At 42.3% G+C, this 20,028-nt stretch overlaps 1 protein-coding gene across 4 annotated transcripts in view; it reads left to right on the top strand.

Moving 5' to 3' along the window:
• The window catches only part of LOC133217001 (contactin-4), a 341,090-nt gene that overhangs the window by 287,722 nt on the left and 33,340 nt on the right, over positions 1-20,028 (top strand). For all 4 annotated transcript variants that reach the window (XM_061362129.1, XM_061362133.1, XM_061362130.1 and 1 more), the window contains one exon: positions 11,811-11,938. In XM_061362129.1, the coding sequence (XP_061218113.1) occupies positions 11,811-11,938 (128 nt within the window). The remainder of the gene's footprint in view (positions 1-11,810; positions 11,939-20,028) is intronic.

Here is a 20,028-nt window from a genome sequence, read left to right on the forward strand (position 1 = left end):
TTTAAGAAGGAAAGATTGTGAAATCAGACGAGAAAGGCTTTTCTCTTATTCTTTCAGTGTTTCTTGAGTTTAAAAAGTTGTCTAACTTCCAATTTTTTATTTGTTGCCTCAAACTTCTTAATTAGTGGCTAATTACTTTAAACAGCCAGAAAGAAAATGGCAATAGGACAACAGCACGTCTTTCTGAGTCCTGTGCCAGGGTCCAAACCATGGTTATATTTTTATCCTGATTACTTGAGAGATGAATTACCAGCAGTGGCTTTTGGACATTCAGCCTAGTGACACTTCAGCAGAAAATAAAACCTCAAAGGATGCTTCACATCATTGTTTTGCATTAATTGTGTTGACTGTCTTTTTCTTTTAAATAAAGCACCTGTGCAGTTTCTTTTAGGCAGACAGGTAACCAAACCATCAATAACTTGTCAGGTTTTCATTACATCCTGCCTAGGCAAAATGAAAAATGACAGCCTGCAAATAGCTTTTTGAAGTTTGATTCAACAATGCAGCATTCATCTTAGTTTTCAAGACAATGGCAGAATATGGCTCTGCTTCATTGGAACATCTGAGATAACTAACTTTTACCATTTTTCTGCAGAAAAAAAAAGAACTAAAATGAACCAGGAAGGCACTTTATTCAGTGGTCAGAGGTCCTGGAAAGTAGCTATCCTAGGTTTGATGGTCTCGTATTCATGGAGTGCTTGTTTCCCAGCAGAAGCTGGTTTTAGCTCTGTATTGTCCTAGAAGATCACAGTATGTTTTAACACAAACTTGTCATGATTGTGGGTCTGTCAACTCAACACTAAACACTTGTAGTCTAGTGTGTGCCAGTGCTAAAACCCACTGATCTGTGTGCTCTGAAATTGGTGAAAACCAGTCAGTGTTGACATAGCTCTCTTTAGGTCACTAACTTTTCCTTGCTTATGGATAGCTACATGGACCTCTTTTTTTCCTGTGTATCTGGCAAAGATAATCAATCCTGTTGCTTTTTTAGTTTGAGATACCTGTCATGTGCTTGTGCACATAACCTTATAAATGGTCTCTCCACAAAGCTTAGCTGTGCATCTGCTTCGCTTTAGCACCTTTCTGATGTGACTGAAGCTTTCTTCAGTGTTGATAGTAACTTGATGACTCCAGTTCATTCTTGCATTGCCTTTTCCTTCTATTCTTGAGCAAATGTTTCTAGGAAGAGATTACGTGAGAAGGGGTGGAGATTTATTTAGAATCCAGATTCAGTGCTGTTTTATTTTGTGTATATAAAGTCATTAGGCTGATCCTTAATATTTGAATGTTCATTTGTCTGCTGTTGTAGAGCTAGGAAATAATTTCATATAGCCAACCCCAAACTGTTGTCGAGCATACCTGAGATGCCAATGGACGTAATCTCAACCTATGCCAAGTTTCAGCTGGTGTTTCAGGAATGAGACTCTCTCACCCCTTGATGCACTGTCCTGTAACATCAGCAATCTGTTCCTGTTTTCCCAGCAGATTATTTTCATTGTTGTGTTATTGTAGTATTCAGTGATACACATGTAGGGCATCATTGCTACCTCTGCTGCTGCTGGAATGAGATTGTGACAGCAGCTCAGCTGTGGTTTGACCAAACTCACTGTGCTGCTGTGACACAGGGTCTCTAGAGAAGTCAATGTGCTTTTGCCTTGGCACTTGGGTATTAATTTTAAAAGTAGAGCCCTGCTTGCAGAAGCAGGCAAAAGGAGAAGATGCAGTATCTGAGAGCCCCATCTCAGAGGCATCAGACATCCCGAGCACAGTAAGACATGTCCTATGTTTACACATCCTTAACAGAAATGCCGTCACTCACTGCATGCAGTTAAAAAGCTGCTGCTCTTCCTGCTTGAGGTGTCTCATCTTTATGATTATTAAGTTCATCAGTAGGTGCCGTGCATACAGCTACAGATTATTTCTCCCACTCTGTAAAGACGCTCCAGGAAAGAGCGAGTTCCTCCCCGCAGTGCTGTTGTGTTGGAGGCAGCAGGATCTGGCTCCCAGCAGCGAGGCAGGCTTCTCTCTGTTGTAAGCACATGCTGCAGCCAACGCTTTCAAAAATAAATGCCTGTAATTAGTCTCCTGAATGCAATTTGAAATTGATGTGTAGTTCATACTTGTCCTCCAGTTGAACAAAATAGTAATAATGATTTTAGTAAGTCTGTAGCATTTTGAAGGGGGAAAAAATTCATCAAATATATCTTCTCTTGAATATTTTCATGACTGAGAGTAAGAAGGTAGTGATTTTACACTTAGGGCTACATTTTAAGAAATGCATGTTTAAAATCCAAGGAAATAATTATATGTCTACAGGGGGAAAGGATTCCTAATGAACTTTTTAGACAACCTACCCGACTTGGTGATATTTTTGATTATTATTTAAACATAATTTTTAAATGGTGTAAATGCATCTTTGGATCTTGCAAATCTATATTAATGTCAATTGCAAGTGGAGTGGGTGATTTGTACTGTGGTCATTCTTTTGCTGAAACTAGAGAAGGTGTTATCTTTGAAAGACTATATCTTTGGGATTCTATTCAGGTGGTATCATCTGGAACACATAAGCTGAGAATGCATTTGCTGCTTCTGCTTTAATCTCATGAATGCTTCCAAAAATGGTTTATGTCGCAGCTGATGCACAGAAAATCTTGCATGTTTGTTTTTTTTCCTCATAAGAGAACCATTTTTATGAGCTTCAGTGGAGATCCCTTTAATGTTCATGTTCTCCAAGCCTCTGAAGCTTTTGTTGTAAGTAGAGAGTGATGGCATGTCCTTGCTGGGGAAGGAGCTGTTGTCGAGGGTGGCTGGAGGCTGTGCTTGCAAATTTGATTCCTCAGGTTTCCACAGACCCTCTTCATAGACTGGAAGTCATTCAGTCTGTGCCTCTGGCAATGGTCACAGCACCTGCTGGTCTGTACACACAATTCACCTCACTTCTGAGTGTGAGAGAATGCTTTGTGGGGAGCAGCATGCCTCTGGGTGGGTAATTTAGCACAAAGGGGTGTTTTAGCCTTTCATGGGGTGGATTGCAGGTGTGCTTTGCCCCTACACTGCCACCAGCAACAGCCGCTCCAGGGGAGAAGTCCTGAGGCTGCGGGTGTGGAACATCCCCATCCTCATGATTTCTGGCAAACTTAGTCTATAAAAATAAACTGCAAAATTGAAGAGCTGTGTCAAAAGGGCAGTTTCCCATGGGGGATGGCCTTCATTTCCCACCAAAATCAAAGGAAAATTGGCTCTTTGCACCGCTGGACCCTTCTATACTTGAGAAATCTTCCTGTATAGTTCAAATTATCATTGCCTCATGTCTCAGGAATGAAAGCTTTCTTTTGCGTTACTCAAATCTGCTTCCTCAAATATTTATTTTCATGACATGGTCTTTCTCACTGTATTTATTTTAATTTTGCTTGTAGTGAAAAAACAGCAATATGGGAGAGAAGGCAAAAGATTTCTTTTATTTGAAATTCACCGCAGCCTACTCATTTCCTTCAGGGTCCCTAGGAGTGTTTGTATTTGGTTTTCATTTGTTTCTTCCCATTATCAGCATCCCTTAAGAAAGATATTTTGTAGAAAACTGTTCTTCTTAGATAACCTAGGGATATTTTTATATTTGAATTATGACTGTAGGCATCTTTAAACAATTTACATGAAGTCTCTAATAGCAGTAAATGCTTTCCCTCCCACTGCCCCAATCCCTCGGGATGAGGTTTTGTCACTTCCAGGCTTGTCTTAAAAATTTATGGACTAAAAGAGAGGATGATGACAAAACACAGCTTTTGTGTTTATAGATATTAATACAGGCTAGGTGCAGTATTATTTATTTGGACTGCTCCATCACTGCAGATGGACTTTGTTGAACAAACACTTTGTTGAAAAAGAAAACTGTAGGAGAACTTAGGATGCCAGACCCATGACTGGTTAAAGCTGATACTGAATTCAGTCGTGCTGTGTTGTTTGATGTTGTCAAAGGAGCCCCTGCTATTTTCTAAAAAAAATATTTATCTGGGCAAAATATGTTCCTTTTTTCTCACTCTCCTTAGAAGAATATTTACAGGGTTTTATGAAACAATTGCAATATATACTCTCCTCACCTTTAGTTCTTCATGCTTAGCTAGCCTGTAAATGAAAAGTCCCAGACGAAAACATGTTTACACACAACTGTTCACATCTCTGGAAGAAGTGCTCTTAGCATTTTCTCAGAGATCAATATTGAAAATTAAGTAAGAAAAAAAGTGGAGTACTCTATTTTTCACTGCAGCAAGGTAAGAGCAGCTATTACCTGGGAGACCTCCCAGAAGATTGAGTTTAATTCTTTTTTTTCCTTTTTTAATTTTTTTTCTTTACTTTCCCAGTGCACAGAAAATGCCAAAACGAAGCCATATTCTGTGCACCACAGATGTCTAGCCAATTCACAGTTGCCATAATTTACTACTAAACCTCCTGGTATGCCATCTGTGACCCCATTGTACTAGTAAAAATGATGCAAAGGTGATGTTCCTCAGTGCCTTCTCCAGCCAGTGTTTTCCCTTGGACAATATCTATGTATTTTACAGATTGAGGAGCATTCCCACAACAGATAGCCCAGCAGCTCCACATAGTTGTGTAACCCACAACCTCAGGAGTTCAAACACTTCATCCTCAGGTTCTTCAGCTCCGTTAGAAGTGTACCTGCAACAAAGCTTGTGGGGAATGCTGTACTGAAGTCGGTACAATGGGGTTTTACCTTGGTTTATTTCAAGCAAATATAGTTCTTACCTGAAAATTAGTTATAGGGAATTTGCTGTTAAGAGACCTGCCAGTTGTCATGTATAAGGAAGGCCTTATCTAATGCCTGCTTTCACCAAGCGAAAGACATGCACTAAATTAAATGGGCTTTGACTGAGGCTCTAAATTAGCTCAGGCTTTTCTGTGAACCATGAAAAGACAAGTACTTATAGACAAAATAAGTGCCAAAGCAGCTGTAGGTGGTTGTCTAAATCAAACCTAACAGGACCTGAACAAGAAGTTGCTAATGACTAGAAGACTGCCTGTGCATTATGGCTGTCCGCATCAGTTGTGAATTTATATAGAAAATCAAGTGGAAACCACTGTACTGCTGATCCAGCAGACAGTATTGTCCTGCATTTCACCCAGACTTATCCTAACAGCTGTTAGACACAAACACAGCTTGTCCCATCCTTGCTTATGCTGCTGTCCTGACCATAGCCCTCAGGATGTGATGATGCCTCTCACTGCTGGCAATGTGGACGCCGTGCCTTTCTCACTCACTTTCAGAAACATCCGGAGTAAGAGGATGTGAGCAAAGCCCAGGCCTAGAAAGCCCTGTCCTCTTAAGGGGGGATGCTCAGCAGTTTTGTCTGGTATTGGTGTGATGTGGGAAGTCTCAGATGGCATGACAGGATGCTGGATGGGGGTTAGGATCAGGGCTCTGTCCTTGCTCTTTCCTCGATGCACACCAAGGGTGTTGAGTGAAGCCTCAAGAAGTCGGCTTTGACCTCAGCATATATTTCAGCGAGGATTAATGTTACGAAGCAGGGAAAGATCTGACCTTACTGTTATTTATTAACACAACATTGTAGTCAAACATGAAGGCAGCATCCCAGGGCCAAAGGAATTATTAGCTGTGGACCGTACTCCAAACCAGCCCATTCTTCAAGTGAGAAGCAGGTACTGATGAACAGTGTCCCTGATTTCAGGGGGGGCTGTGCTCTGAGCAGTAAGTCCTCCCTTTCAGCCAAACCTGTGAGTATTTCTAAATTTCATTTCGTTTTCCTGAAATAACCTAATGGCCAATGCTGCATTTATGAGGTCATTTTAATAATCCCAGTCTTTGCTTCATTGCATCAGAAGCATTATTGAAAAGGTAATAAACTGCTACAAAGACCTGCGATAAAATAATTTGATAAATAATGCAATTGCCTGGAATCATTTACATTTGCAGTAGAGTTGTGGTGTGAAACAAAGTTGCTGTGAGGCTAAAAATTGCTCTAGATATTCCTGCCTATGAACTATGGGAAAAGACTGAGCAAATCCACTGCTGAGGTTGCAGTCGGGTCTGTCTGGTGCTCCTTCCTCTGCTCCCAATCCTCCTCAACCCAAGCAAGGCACCGGAGGATGGACAATAGGCCATTCATCATGTTGGCTGAAATACAGTTTTTCACAGGTACATTTAACCTAAATCCTCTCTTAGAAGACGGATTATCTCTTAGAAGACCTCTGGCACCACAGTCTCTTTTCAATAGCCATGTCAACCACTGCCACAAAGGCTGTACATGAAGGGATCAATGCTTGTTTTATCTCAAATTACACTCAGTGTGTGTTTCTTCCAACTGACATTCATTCAAATGCTTTCTGTAAGACATCTTTTCTCCCTGTAATAGAAAAAGTATTGGACATCCTAAGCATTGTTTCCTGTGGAAAAAGATATATTCAGTTGGCTAAGCATGAAATATTTGGGATGCATGTGTTTAATCAGCAGTGAAAGCAAGTGTAGCTGTGCTTGTATTTCACAAATTAAAATGCTAGAATTATCAGATAAGAAGCAGCATACCTTATTTAATTGCAGCAGTTCTAATAAAACCATTTGTGAGGAATAGGAGTTAGCTTATAATTATGATTACTTTGCTCCAAAGAAACATTGGAGTTCTAAGCTGCAGCCCCATAGTTGTGCTGCCTCCTGTGCGCTGCATCCCTTGGGAAGATAACCACTACCATTGCACACACAACCTGCCATATGCAGTGCGTTTGTAGTCTATTCATATCCCAATGCTCCCATCTGATGAACAGAAAAATAGAGGGTAAGCTGTGTAGAAGATATTGAGGGATACCTGCAGTATCATCTCTCTGGTGCAGATCTTCTGTTGGTAATATGTGTGCTTTGTGAGTTAGAAAATAATTCACAAAGAAAAGGTTAGTACGTGGACCTGCAGCTCATCTCTGCAAAGGTTTTCACCAGGCAACTGCAAGGTGCAGGTGAGGTTGAACAACCCGTGGCTCTGCAGTGCTGAGATGTTTGGCTTCTGGACCGGCATAGATTTTCTTTTAATGAAACAGCAGTGCAAGATGTTACAGTAGGTACCATAAGTCTAGGATTCTTAGGCAAACATTCTTTCAAAGCTTGAGGTCAAACCTGAGCAGCAGGTCGTAGGCATGCTTTTAGATACAGTCAGGCACCCACAGGTCAGATTTCCTTGGAGATGGGCTGGAGGTAATTACTGATACTCTGTTTTATGGTGTGCTCTGGGAGTTTGGCAGTTTTCAGTCATCGTTTATATTCCAAATAAGGGCTTGATCTTGTTTTCACAAAGTCAGTGATAAACCTCTAACTGTTCTCATCAGGACAAATTCTATCCCTAAATGTGTGTGTTACTGACTGAGAAATATTTATCTGTTCCTGGGAATCCTGCCCAGCAGTGCAGAATGCTGTGGTGAGCTACATGAATCAGATGTTGTGCTTAATTTGGGGTTGCAGGTAACACAACCTGCTGATGGGAGACTTAACAGATACAGCAGATGTGTCATGAGCAAAAAATAAGTGCTAATAGATCAGACCAAAATGATTATGTGCTGCTGGTTTTCCTCATACTGCTCCAGATCTGCCTGACCTTTTCCATCCATCTCCAGTTGCTGCTGGAGACACTGGGCAAGTTAGTGTTGCTGTATTGATCTCAGCAGAGGACTGTGCTGATGTGGCTGTGATGCTAAAGTGTGGGTCCTTTCTAGGTAGCTTGGGTATCTTTTCATAGCAGAGCTCTGTGCAACTGCAGCATACACTTAGATATATAGGTCATCCATAATGACTTGTCTTTCTTTTATCTGCTTCTCAAGGATGTTGCCAACTGAATAGACAAGTGCCTTAAGATGCATTCACACCTGCAGAGCTGGGAAAGGGCACATGCAAGAATCGGGACTATGACATCAAGAAGAAACTGCTATGGAATCTCTGTGCCTTTCGGTTAGGAGCAGGTTTCTTTAGGGTGATGCAAAGTGTTCAGTTTGCAGCTTTTTACATTTGCTGCTGCAATGGCAGAAAAAGAAAAAAACTAGGCAAAGATTGCTAGGGAAGAATGTTTTCAACATTTTTAAAGGTCCTTTGTCCCCAGAAGAGTTTTGATCAAAATACTGACAAGGTCAGCTCTTCCTGGGGTACAACCCAAAGCTTCAGTTTAGGAAACAAACAATCCTTTTATCTCCTAATTTCAGATGCGTCTCTGCTCTCCATGGGACTGAAATCTCCAGTTGACACACAGACCAAGTTAAAATTGCTATGTTCAAAATAGATGACCTTTCTTTACATAAAGATGCTAAACTATCTTGTATCATCTTTTTCTTTTTCAAATGGGTATTGTTATCTTCTTTGATTTTTCTCTGCTCTTTGCAGTGACCGTGAGCCAGGTTAGCACTAGAGCATTTGCATTAACCTGTGCAAGAGGAATTTTAGATTTTTAGCTGTTGTTAACCACTGTTGTGGTTAGTGGTGTCAGGGAACCCAAAACACTCGATAGCAGCTCAGTAGCTCATTTTTCGAGTTTATATTGGCTTAGAGAAGTGTATCCTCACTCAACAACCATTATGTTCTGAATGCATGTGTTTATCAGAGAGATGATTTGATTTTGCATCTTCTTTAGACATCTTATTAGCAAACATTTGGGGGTGGAAAGGTACGTCAGAAGAGGAAGAAAGCGTACTGAGCAGTGCTTTGTTTAATTTGAACTCTGTGTCTTGACAGAACTTTTCCAACCAAACTGCTAGAAGTGGTTGATGAGGAGCTGGATGTTTGCTTTCAAGCCAATTAGCAGTTTGAGAACCCTTGTGGCCTGAAATGAGCCTCTCCTCTCGCTTGATGCAGATCTGTATGCAAAGAAAATTTGTGAATTGGCAAAACAGTGAAAGTCCATCCTGCTTTCTGAACTAACTGTGACAAAATTCAAAGTGTTAAACAAATTACTGGTTAATTTCTAACACATTGGATTCAAATTAGAGGACAAAACATTCAGTGTAGAAAAGCACCTTCAGCAAAAAGAGCCATGTAACTGGAAGGCCTCCTAATCAATGAGTCACAGTAAGGTTTTAATGGTCTGATTTACTCTAAAAGTTAACTTGCATGGTTGTTTTAATGCTGGTGGTTTACAGGAGTGTGCAGGGAATTACTTTGTTACCATATGGGCATTAAACATGCATGGGGACTCTCTGGGAAGGGGTTTGGAGAACTTGGTGCAAGTCTCACCTTAACTCTTTGCATCATGTTACCGGGGTTAAAGCATGTCTGTGTGCTCAAATTGTAAAGCCAAACAGCCATGGCTTTCTGCTTAGAAAGGGAAGGAAATAAAGACAGCATTAGCTGAGATGTGCCAAACCTGATGGTGGACTAATTGTCCTCATCCGAAGGACGTCTCTAGAGTCATCCAGTTCAGATTAACTACAAGCTAATTTTACACTGGGAATAAACATTACTTAGAAGGAAACCAGTAACATGAGAAAGAGACAGAAAAGTATTAGAATTCAAAAATAAAGCTGGCTGTATTAACAGATAAAATGGTCTATGAAAGAGATTATGCAGTAAAGAGGTTCCAAACATATGGCTAAAATAAAACATAAATAAAAATAAAATCTCAACTGTACAGAAATAGTCTAAACCATCACTTTTATCTGGATTTCTTGGGATGGCACAACTGTGCAGGGAGAGAAGGGGCAGCACAGGAGCCAGGTGGTCCTTCTTGAGCTGGAGCACATTGCTGAGCTTGTTCTGTCGTTTATATTGATTTGAATTTTAATGCATGCCAAGGGCACCTTCAGCTTTCAGAAAGGCACTGTTGTTTCCCAAGACTTGAAATTGATAACAGCAGTAAATAATTCCTTGGGAGCTCCTGCTCCTGGTGCTGCTGCTGCCCAGGCTCCTGCACTGGAGGCCAGTGTGGCAAGTCCTGTTCTCCATTGCACATTTAATGTAATATGTGCATTGATTTGTGCCAACATAGTAGTGAAGATAAGAGACAAGTAGCTATATACTACTCTCTTCCAATTACTGAGTTGGAGCAACTGCAACAGAAGCAAATACATAGCACTGGACTCCTGCAAAAATAAATTACAGTAGTGAATGTTACTGACTGCAACAATTTGGAGACCTATAAGCCAGTTGAGAAACTTCTATTAATATCACTGCTACTGATGTGTGAAATATAACCTCTGTCCCTGGTCTTGGGCAGCTGGCCTGCATGTTGTTGTACTGCTGCAGGAGCAGGTCAGGGAGAGGCTAGCCAGGATGGAGATTTATTGGCTGCTGTTGGAACATCTTGCACTGTCTTTCTCCTCCTCGCTTAGTACTGTTGTTGTAAAGACACTCAGACTGTCCCATTTTTCTAAGCAGGCTTGTGCATGTGGACTGAGTAGCCCATGTGTGCCCATCAACAGAGCACAGCATAACAAAAGGCACCTGCACCGGGTCCCTTCGGTGAGATGGTATCTCCTGAGTCTCACTGCAGACCATGTTGGTTCAGCCCAGTGGCTGCAGCTGGCATCTGGGGAGCCCCATAGCTGGCATGGGCTGATGTCCTTTGTGCTTGTGTTCATGCCTTGTCTCACCCTGTACTTTATTTAGCTGCCTCAGTGCTGTCCCATGGCTGCAAGAAAAGATTTGTGCTGACTCGTGCAGTGTGTTTCTTAAAGCCTTCTCAGGGGGAAGTGCCATCTGAGCACTTCTGCAGTGGTGCAAGGATTGTTTGCTAGCTTGCTTTCTTCCTCATTTCTCAGTCCAGTTGTGCAGATTCTGATTGGCATTAAGGATGCAGGAAGGCTTCTTTGCTTTCTTTCAAATTAGTTAAATTGGGAAATAATTGAGCAGGGGAATGCAGGAATTAATACAAGGTTTTTCAATGCCAGTCTGACTTTGACTGAAGGAGAGAAAGCAAATTGTGCTGCAAGAGCTGATAGTGAGCAGAAAACCAAGTATTTTGCTGAAAGAGGTGATAATAGCCTGGGGGAAAGGTTCTTCTGGAGTCTCCTTAGATTATGCTTTTATAGGGCACAAGTAATTCATGTTTTGATGGCATTTACTGGGCAGGATCAGTTTCTCTGTCTTCATTGACTTGGAGCAGAGCAGAAAATGGCACAGGAGACAAAGCAAATTGTGAGCACAAGGAAAACCTGAAACGCAGCCCTTGTGCAAGAGGAAGGGCCGGGGATTAAATTGCCATCCTTGCCTGCATCGCACCCTCTGAGACGTGTACCACTGAAGATAACAGCACTGTTTTGACTGGGAGTACATATGCAGGGACAGGATGGAAATGAAATAGGGTAATTTTGTTTTAACCTGCAACTGCAGATAAGCCCCAGGGGCTGTTACACTGCAGGCAGAGAGCTGGGGAGCATGGAAGGGAAGGTTGGCAGTGTGGTACCCTTGCTGAAAAGCCAAAGCAGCAATGAAACACCTGCTTCATTGCATCCGTTTAGCAGAAGCTTTTACACTGCTAAGCAGCGAGCATGGAGAATTTGAGGTGTAGCCTGTGTTCCACATGTTGCAGGGGTTGTCATGGTGAGTTCTGGATATCAAAGTACAGACACATATAAAACCTACACAAGCTGCTGGTGTGTAAATTAAAATTGCCCTTAAGTAAAGACGCAGAAAACTCATGTAAATGATGCATTCAGTATTTATGAATGACGTCCTGAGAGATTTCTGCCAGCTAAATTCCCTCTGTAATAATGGGCAACTGACTGTCTGTTGTTCAAACCATCAATTATTAATGAAGACTCAAAATAGTTTTATGTTGATTTAAAAACATTAAACTTTTGTGCCTGCTGTCTTTCAGAATCACTGTTTTGGACGATGGGAGCCTCAGGATTGTCAACGTTACCAAATCCGACGCGGGAAGTTACACCTGTGTGGCAACAAACCACTTTGGGACAGCAAGCAGCACGGGCAGCTTGGTTGTGAAAGGTAATTGCAGGTTTTATTGCATATGACTGATACTTCATCTCAGCACCTAAGAGCATCCCATGCAGCCGTATGCATGCTGCACCTTTCCCCTTTGATGCTGATGTGAGTTAAGCCCAGGGGCATTAAAAGGTGTTTTGCATCTCAGAAACCTGCTGAGCCTCATGGGTTATAGACAACATTAAGAGCAAGGTGTCTGTGGTTGGACTGACTGATGGCGCTTACAGCAAGTTAATGTGTTTGCTTTCACTTGTAGTTTAAAACTATACTGCAGATGACATGGGAATTGTAAAACAAAGCCAGGCTCCTGGTCCTTATCATTGTATGACTTGTTTCTAGTAATGTCCAGTAATTATGTTTGAGAAAAGCTTTCTGTCTCTGCAGCTAGCTGTGTCCTGAGATTCAGTTTTGCAAAGGCATACCTGTGGGGAAACATGGCATAAAGCCATGACATACCTTTGGGGAAATATTACCCCCAGCATGCTGAGATTAGGTGATGCCCTTTAGAAACCTATCCTATCTAGTTCAACTTCATTTCTTATTATTCCTAAACTTTCCCCATCTTTTTAAAAACCCTCTAAACTCTTTTATACATCGTTTCTTGCTGCAGAAGGATGCAACAGTTTTACCCTTGCAGTGCAATGTTGTGATTTTCAAAGAGACCTGCAAACTTTTATTTTCATTATTTCCTATCCAGGGCTCATGTTCTGCATTTCAGGAATTCTGAGTCTTTATTCATGTGTATTCAGAATTTGTATGTCAAATATTTTTTAGAAAAGTAAAAGCTGTAACATTTGACAATGATTTTTGAAGTAATAGTATGAGAAACAATGAGAGACGCTGACAAATGTCTCTAATTTTTGGCCTGCTTATGAGTATTCCAATGTCTGATGAATTATTATAGGCAATGAACATATGGATTATTACACTTATAATCACTCTCCATCTCGTTCTTATTTGGGGAAAATCTATATTGGATAACAAATCAGGCAAGATTGATTACAAAGCAATAAATTAATCACAGAGCTCTAATACTGTCAGTTTTAATTCTCTCTTATATTGGCATTGATGGATAGTATTTAGTTAGAGGCTCTCCCCATCAGTTATTTCTACAGTATATAGGGAATACCTTAAAATGTTTCAATGCAAGTTTGAACCCTCATTTTTTATAGTCAGAACCCATTTCAGCAAATAATGTCATGATCAGGCAATTAGATCAGCCTTAGATCTCTGTATGAGCTGATTCTGGCATTTCTTAATCTGGGTTGCCCTAAGGAGGCACCACAGCAAATAGCTAGGAAAGCACTGCTCACGGACCATGAATGTAAGAAAGACCTTGTCTGTTATCGAAACCCAGCCCAAACATCCATCCCTGGGCTCTGTGGGGAGAGCAGTGGGGCAGCACATGTTCATAGTAAGAGGCACTGGCTTTTCCTCTCCAGGCTGGGCACAGCTGAGGTCATGCTGGTTTTTCTAGTGCTGCAAGGGTTGAATCAAGGTTGGCAGTTCAGGGGCCACTTGTACCCCTGTAAAAAAGCCAATCATTGACTGGCTTTTACAATCAATAGCCATCTGTTACTGAAGAGTCCTGCTTCTGTAGTTCATGGCTTATCCTTTCTTCTTTCCAGCACTCAAGGAATAGCCTGTAACTCCCAAGCACAGTAGTCAGCAGCTATTGTACCTGATCTTTGGGTTCACGTGGTTTACAAATCACTTTTCTTTGTGGTAAGGTTATAAAGGATTAGCAAGTGCTTTTTTCTCCCTCAGTGCTCCGTTTTAACTCGATTCCATTAGCATTAATGGGAGCAACACATGTGCATGAAGCAGAGAATAAACTCTTCAGCCCAAGATGTGGATATTAACAGCAAACTGAGAAATGCAATTTCAAAGTCTATCCCATAAAAAGTATAAAAGAGCAGAAACTATTCTGAACTCCAAATGAACTGTGTAAAATACTGTATTACATACTGAAATGCTTGAGTTTCTCTGCCCTAAGTAAAACACCAGCAAGTTTTGGTGGAAATATGACTGAATACCTTATTTCAACTCAGTTTTGTGGTGTACAAAATGAAAAATTTATCACCTGATCAGGTTTTTGACCTTAAGATATGCTTATATTTTTTTCTAATTCATCTTATGTCATTGAGTAAAAAACTGTGAAGATCAAAAGACATTTTTACTAACCTTCCTCTGTTCTTCCATTGCTATTGCAGAGGGGATTTGTGTTGAGTTTTGTGGGGTGTTCCAATTTTCTTTCTCGGGGAGAGATGCTGACAGCGTCAAAGACAGTGTAGACAAATATGGGAAGCGGAAGAACATATCTGTTACACCAGAACCAAGGAGCTTAAAATAAATCTCTGGCAAACAACCAGCAAGGGATGAATAAATATTCATATTATGCATGAGTAGACAGCTTAAAAAATATGAAATTCTGATGGGTGCCCATAGGGCTGTGTATTAACATGCTGTTGTCAGAGGTGGTGAACCTCAGTGGCTTTCCAAACCAGTGAGATTGTGGTTTGGGTTTGTTCTGTTGGTTGGTGCTAAATGAGAACCGCTCTGGCCCCCAAGACCTGAAATCTTGCAGGCTTGCATGTACAGTTTGACCTTTAAATTAAAAAGCAGGATTGAATTTGTAAGGATAAAGAAGAATCCCACAGCCAGTGTTCAGAGCTCTTTAAAGCATGGCACGTGTTTACATGTAGTATAGAAATACTAATTTTCCATCTTTCTTTCTCCATTTTTTCCTGTACTTTCAACACAGAAACACTATAGACTTTCTCGGTACCAGGGGTTTAAATGACAAATAGTGTAAACAGGGGTAAACTGTACAATACTGAGTTATTTGTATTTAATGCAGTGGTATAAGTTGGCTAATACAGTCGCAGTTCTGAAATAAGAAACAAATTTCAAGGCATTGCAATAAAAGCTCAGATTGTAGGAAGTGCAAGGAAAGGTTCCTGATGCTAACGACCCAGGTTGTGCACTAAGATCCAAAAGAAGTATTAGGTATGGAAGAAGCAGCACAAACAGGTGATGACAGGAATGCAGATGACAGTAGCGTGTCACAATCATTTCTTTCACACAAAGAGAAAAGCCTTGTCAAGCAGCTTGTTTCCCAGCAGACACTCTAAGTGTCTTGGTGAGGCTGTGGCCAGCTTGGCTTTTGTAACGTTGGAGGTGAATAGATCATGGTACCCACCTTAGACGCATGAGGCTGCTTCTTAAACATCTGCTTTCCTTTTGGCTGTGTCCTAAGCTATAAATCTATAAATATTTATTTTTATATATGTGTATCCCTACAAAGCGATCTGTTCAGGCTGGATCAATGGGCTGTGATGAATTGTATGAGGTTGAAAAATACATTTTTTTGATAGAATTTATATATACGTCTATCTATAAATCTAATAATTCATCTTGAGTCTGCAGCCTGTAGCTTTGTGGTGTGGTCCTTTGTAATTTCAGGCAGTAGCGATGTGTTGTGCTCCAGCAGATGAGCAGTTACAGACGTGAGCAGGGCTGCTGCTGCTTCCATACTTGGAGCTGTGTGGTATAGAACTGTCCACAGAGGAAAAGTGGCAGGGTTGTCCTTCAACAGAGATGTTCTCAGGTTTTAAAGCACTCCAACCTGCCACAAATAGCTTTTCATACCATTTATTATCCTGTTGCCTTTGAAGACGAGGATGATCTAGTCCCCTTGGTTTAATGGACAGAAGGAGGATGTGAATGCTTGGTACAGTCTGGACAGTTCTGTTCTTGTCGGGAAATACAATTCCAGTCACATTGTTGCATCTCTGACAAGGGCAAGTTCCAATGACTTTATTCGCCTGTTTGGTTATGATGCACCTTTACCATTTTCCTACTGCTATTTGCTCGTCTCATTTGGACTGTCATGGGAAGGCTCAAGGCAGTAAATGCAAGAGAACTTTTGTTAGCTGGTATCTGTATCACTTTAGCAGAAAAAGAATACAAAGATAATGTCAGTAGGTTATTTTTTCCTCACGCTTGAATAGACTGATAGTCTTCATTTTGTTCAGCACAGTGATCCAAATTATTTTCTATAAAATCACATATTTTCCATTCCAAGCCTATTCCTTTGTATGAATCTTGAGCTGGGGTATTGCACTTAAAATTGAAATGAGTGATTAGATACCGTTACTTCTGGACTATTATTGAGTAAGCTTTCAGAGTCTTCAAATGTGACTGCCTTTAAACCTGCAATTCTTACTGTGTTATTCTAGTCCTTTAAAAGAGGCGGATCTGGCAGGTTAATAATGGTTAGAACAGTAGCACCATAGTCAGGGGTTTGGGTATTTAGAACATGGGACTCGATTGGGCAGGCCAGGTCTACTGGAGTCTGGTGGATGTGGTCTGTGAAGGGGAAAAGCTGATTTGGTAGGAGGCTTGCCAGGCTGGTCAACAAAGCTTTAAACTAGATGAGTTGGGGGAGGTGGGCATCATTCCATCCCAACACACTCAGTCAGTTGCCAGCACCTATAATAAATGCTTGGAGCAATGTAGAGAAATTCCAGCTGCTCCAGCCAATGAGCCGGCTTCATTTGGAGCTCGGCTCAGATGCCTCTATACAAACACCCATAGCCTGGGGAACAGACAAGAGGAATTAGAGATGTGTGCACATCTACGGGGACATGATATAATAGGCATCGCAGAAACATGGTGGGATGGCTGCTATGACTGGAGTGTTGGAATGGAAGGTTACAGGCTCTTTAGAAAGGACAGGCCTGGCAGGCACGGAGGGGGAGTTGCCCTTTATGTTAGGGATAGGCTGGAGTGTATGGAACTCTGTCTGGGGACAGGGGAGCAGTTAACAGAGAGCTTGTGGGTCAGGTTTAAAGGGAAAACAGCTATGGGAGACATTACTGTGGGGATCAGTTACAGACCGCCTGACCAAGAGGAATCTGTGGATGAATCACTCTACAGACAGATAGCAGCAGCCTCACGTTCACAGGCCCTTGTCCTCACGGGGGAATTCAGCCACCCTGATATCTGTTGGAGCGACGGTACAGCCCAGCACAAGCAATGCAGGAGGTTCCTCAATTGTGTGGAAGACAACTTCCTTCTGCAAGTAATAGAGGAACCGACAAGGGGAGGTGCCATGCTTGACCTTGTGCTCACCAACAGGGAAGGGCTCGTTGGAAATGTGGTGCTCCAGGGCAGCCATGGTTGCAGCAATCATGAGATGGTCGAGTTCGAGATCCTCAGCACAGTGAGAAGAGCATGCAGCAAGCTCACTGCCCTGGACTTCAAGAGAGCAGACTTTGGCCTCTTTAGGAACATGCTTAGTAAGGTTGCATGGGATACAGCCCTAGAAAGCAGGGGGGCCCAAGACTCTTGGTTGATATTCAAGGATCACCTGCTAAAAGCTCAAGAGTGTTGCATCCCAGCTAGAAGGAAGTGCAACAGGAGGGCCAGGAAACCTCCTTGGATGGTTAAGGAGCTGCTGAGGAAACTTAAAGGGAAAAAAGGCTTATAAAAGGTGGAAGCAAGGACAGGCAGCCTAGGAAGAGTACAGGGATGTTGTCCGAGAGTCTAGGGACCAGGTTAGGAAAGCTAAGGCCCAGTTAGAATTAAACTTGGCTAGGGATGTGAAAGATAACAGGAAGGCATTCTATAGATACATTGCAAGTAAAAGACAGACTAGAGAAAACATGGGCCCTCTCCAGAAGCTTATCAGGAGAAATGGCCACCCTAGATTTGGAGAAGTCTGAGGTTCTTAATGACTTCTTTGCCTTAGTCTTCACTGGCAAATACTCTGACCACATCATCCAAGTCTTGGAAGGCAGACACAGGGACTGTGAGAATGAAGACCCTAGGCCCACTGTAGGAGAGGATCTGGTTCGTGACCATCTTAAGAACCTGAACATAAACAAGTCCATGGGTCCTGATGAAATCCATCTGTGGGTCCTGAAGGAGCTGGCAAATGAAGTTGCTAAGCCGCTGTCCATCATGTTTGAAAAATCATGGCAGTCAGGTGAAGTTCCCAACAACTGGAAAAAGGGAAATATAACCCCCAATTTCAAGAAGGGGAAAATGGATGACCTGGGGAATTACAGACCAGTCAGTCTCACCTCTGTGCCTGGCAAAATCTTGGAGCAGATTCTCCTGGAAGGCATGCTAAGGCACATGAAAATCAACAAGGTGCTTGGTGACAGCCAGCATGGCTTCACTAAGGGGAAATCCTGCCTGACCAATTTGGTGGCCTTCTATGATGGGGCTACAGAACTGATGGACAGGGGTAGACTTGTGCAAAGTGTTCGACACTGTCCCACATGACATCCTTGTCTCTACATTGGAGAGACATCAATTTGATGGATGGACCACTTGGTGGGTAAAGAACTGGCTGGATGGCTGCACACAAAGAGTTGTGGTCAATGGCTCAATGTCCGGCTGGAGACCAGTAACAAGTGGTGTCCCTCAGGGATCAGTGTTGGGACCGGTCTTGTTCAACATCTTCGTCGCTGACACGGACAGTGGGATTGAGTGCACCCTCAGCAGGTTTGCCGATGACACCAAGCTGTGTGGTTCGGTTGATACACTGGAGGGAAGGAATGCCATCCAGAGGGACCCTGACACACTTGTAAGGTGGGCTGATGCCAACCTCATGGAGTTTAACCATGCCAAGTGCAAGGTCCTACACCTGGATTGGAGCAATCCCAGGCACAGCTACAGGTTGGGCAGAGAAGAGATTCAGAGCAGCCCTGTGGAGAAGGACTTGGGGGTGTTGGTCGATGAGAAAATGAACATGAGCCGGCTTCAGTGTGCGCTTGCAGCCCAGAAAGCCAACCGTATCCTGGGCTGCATCAAAAGGAGCATGGCCAGCCGGTGGAAGGAGGTGATCCTGCCCCTCTACTCTGCTCTTGTGAGACCTCACTTGGAGTATTGTGTGCAGTTCTGGTGTCCTCAACATAAAAAGGACATGGAACTGTTGGAACAAGTCCAGAGGAGGGCCACGAGGATGATCAGGGGACTGGAGCACCTCCTGTATGAAGATAGGCTGAGAAAGTCGGGGCTGTTCAGGAGACCTCATAGCAGCCTTTCAGTGTCTGAAGGGGGCCTATAGGGATGCTGGGGATGGACTCTTCATTAGGGACTGTAGTGGTAGGACAAGGGGTAATGGGTTAAAAGTTAAACAGGGAAGTTTAGATTGGATATAAGGAAGAAATTCTTTACTGTCAGGGTGGTGAGGCACTGGAATGGGTTGCCCAGGGAAGTTGTGAATGCTCCATCCCTGGCGGTGTTCAAGGCCAGGTTGGACAGATCCTTGGGTGATATGGTTTAGTGTGAAGTATCCCTGCCCATGGCAGAGGGGTTGGAATTTGATGATCTTAAGGGCCTTTCCAACCCTAACTATTCTATGATTCTAAGCTGGGCTCGTAGCTCAGGGGCTTGGCTGTGCTGATCAGCATGGATGCAGCATTTGCACTATAAAAACAGTTTCAGTGGGATGTGATGGTCTTCCTGGCCCATCGTGCTGTTGTGTTTTACGTTATGGTAGCCTAAAGAATAAAGCTTAGAAAATAGATCAAAATCAGGTGGTGAATCACAGAGTCCTTGATGTTTTCAGAGAATTATGTTATTCTTTTGGAGATGTTTACATGTTACCATGATTCTGATTTTTGTTGCTGTTGTTGTTGGATGTTCATAGGTAAACTCAATCCAGAGTGAGTGTCCAGAGTGTTACTGTATGGGTTTTAGATCACAGTTGTGTGTCCCATACAGATTTATTTCCATCATTTGGATGGTGTATGTGTCTATGTCTTGTTTTGTACTCAAAAATAATGTATTTCCATTAACACAGACACTGATTCTGCATAACAGAGCTAGTACTGCTACCTGTATTCTTTAGCATCTGCTTTGGCTTTGATGCCAGCCAAAAATCTAATGCCATGGCACTTTGCACTACTGAGATCAGCAAATGCTGGACTTGCCTAGAACTGAGCTAGTTCTCAAACAGTGCCTTTACAGACTCCACCAGTAAAAAAGGTGGTTAATAAACCTGATTTTCTCTTAGTCATATATACATACAGCTTTTTTGAATTTAATTTGTTGACCCTTTCAGAGGTGTTGGGTGC

This window comes from Neopsephotus bourkii, unplaced genomic scaffold, assembly GCF_033783945.1.
Source record: "Neopsephotus bourkii isolate Nb327-2 ecotype Australia unplaced genomic scaffold, CSIRO-AGI_Nbou_v1 NB_1080, whole genome shotgun sequence".
Taxonomy (NCBI): domain Eukaryota; kingdom Metazoa; phylum Chordata; class Aves; order Psittaciformes; family Psittacidae; genus Neopsephotus; species Neopsephotus bourkii.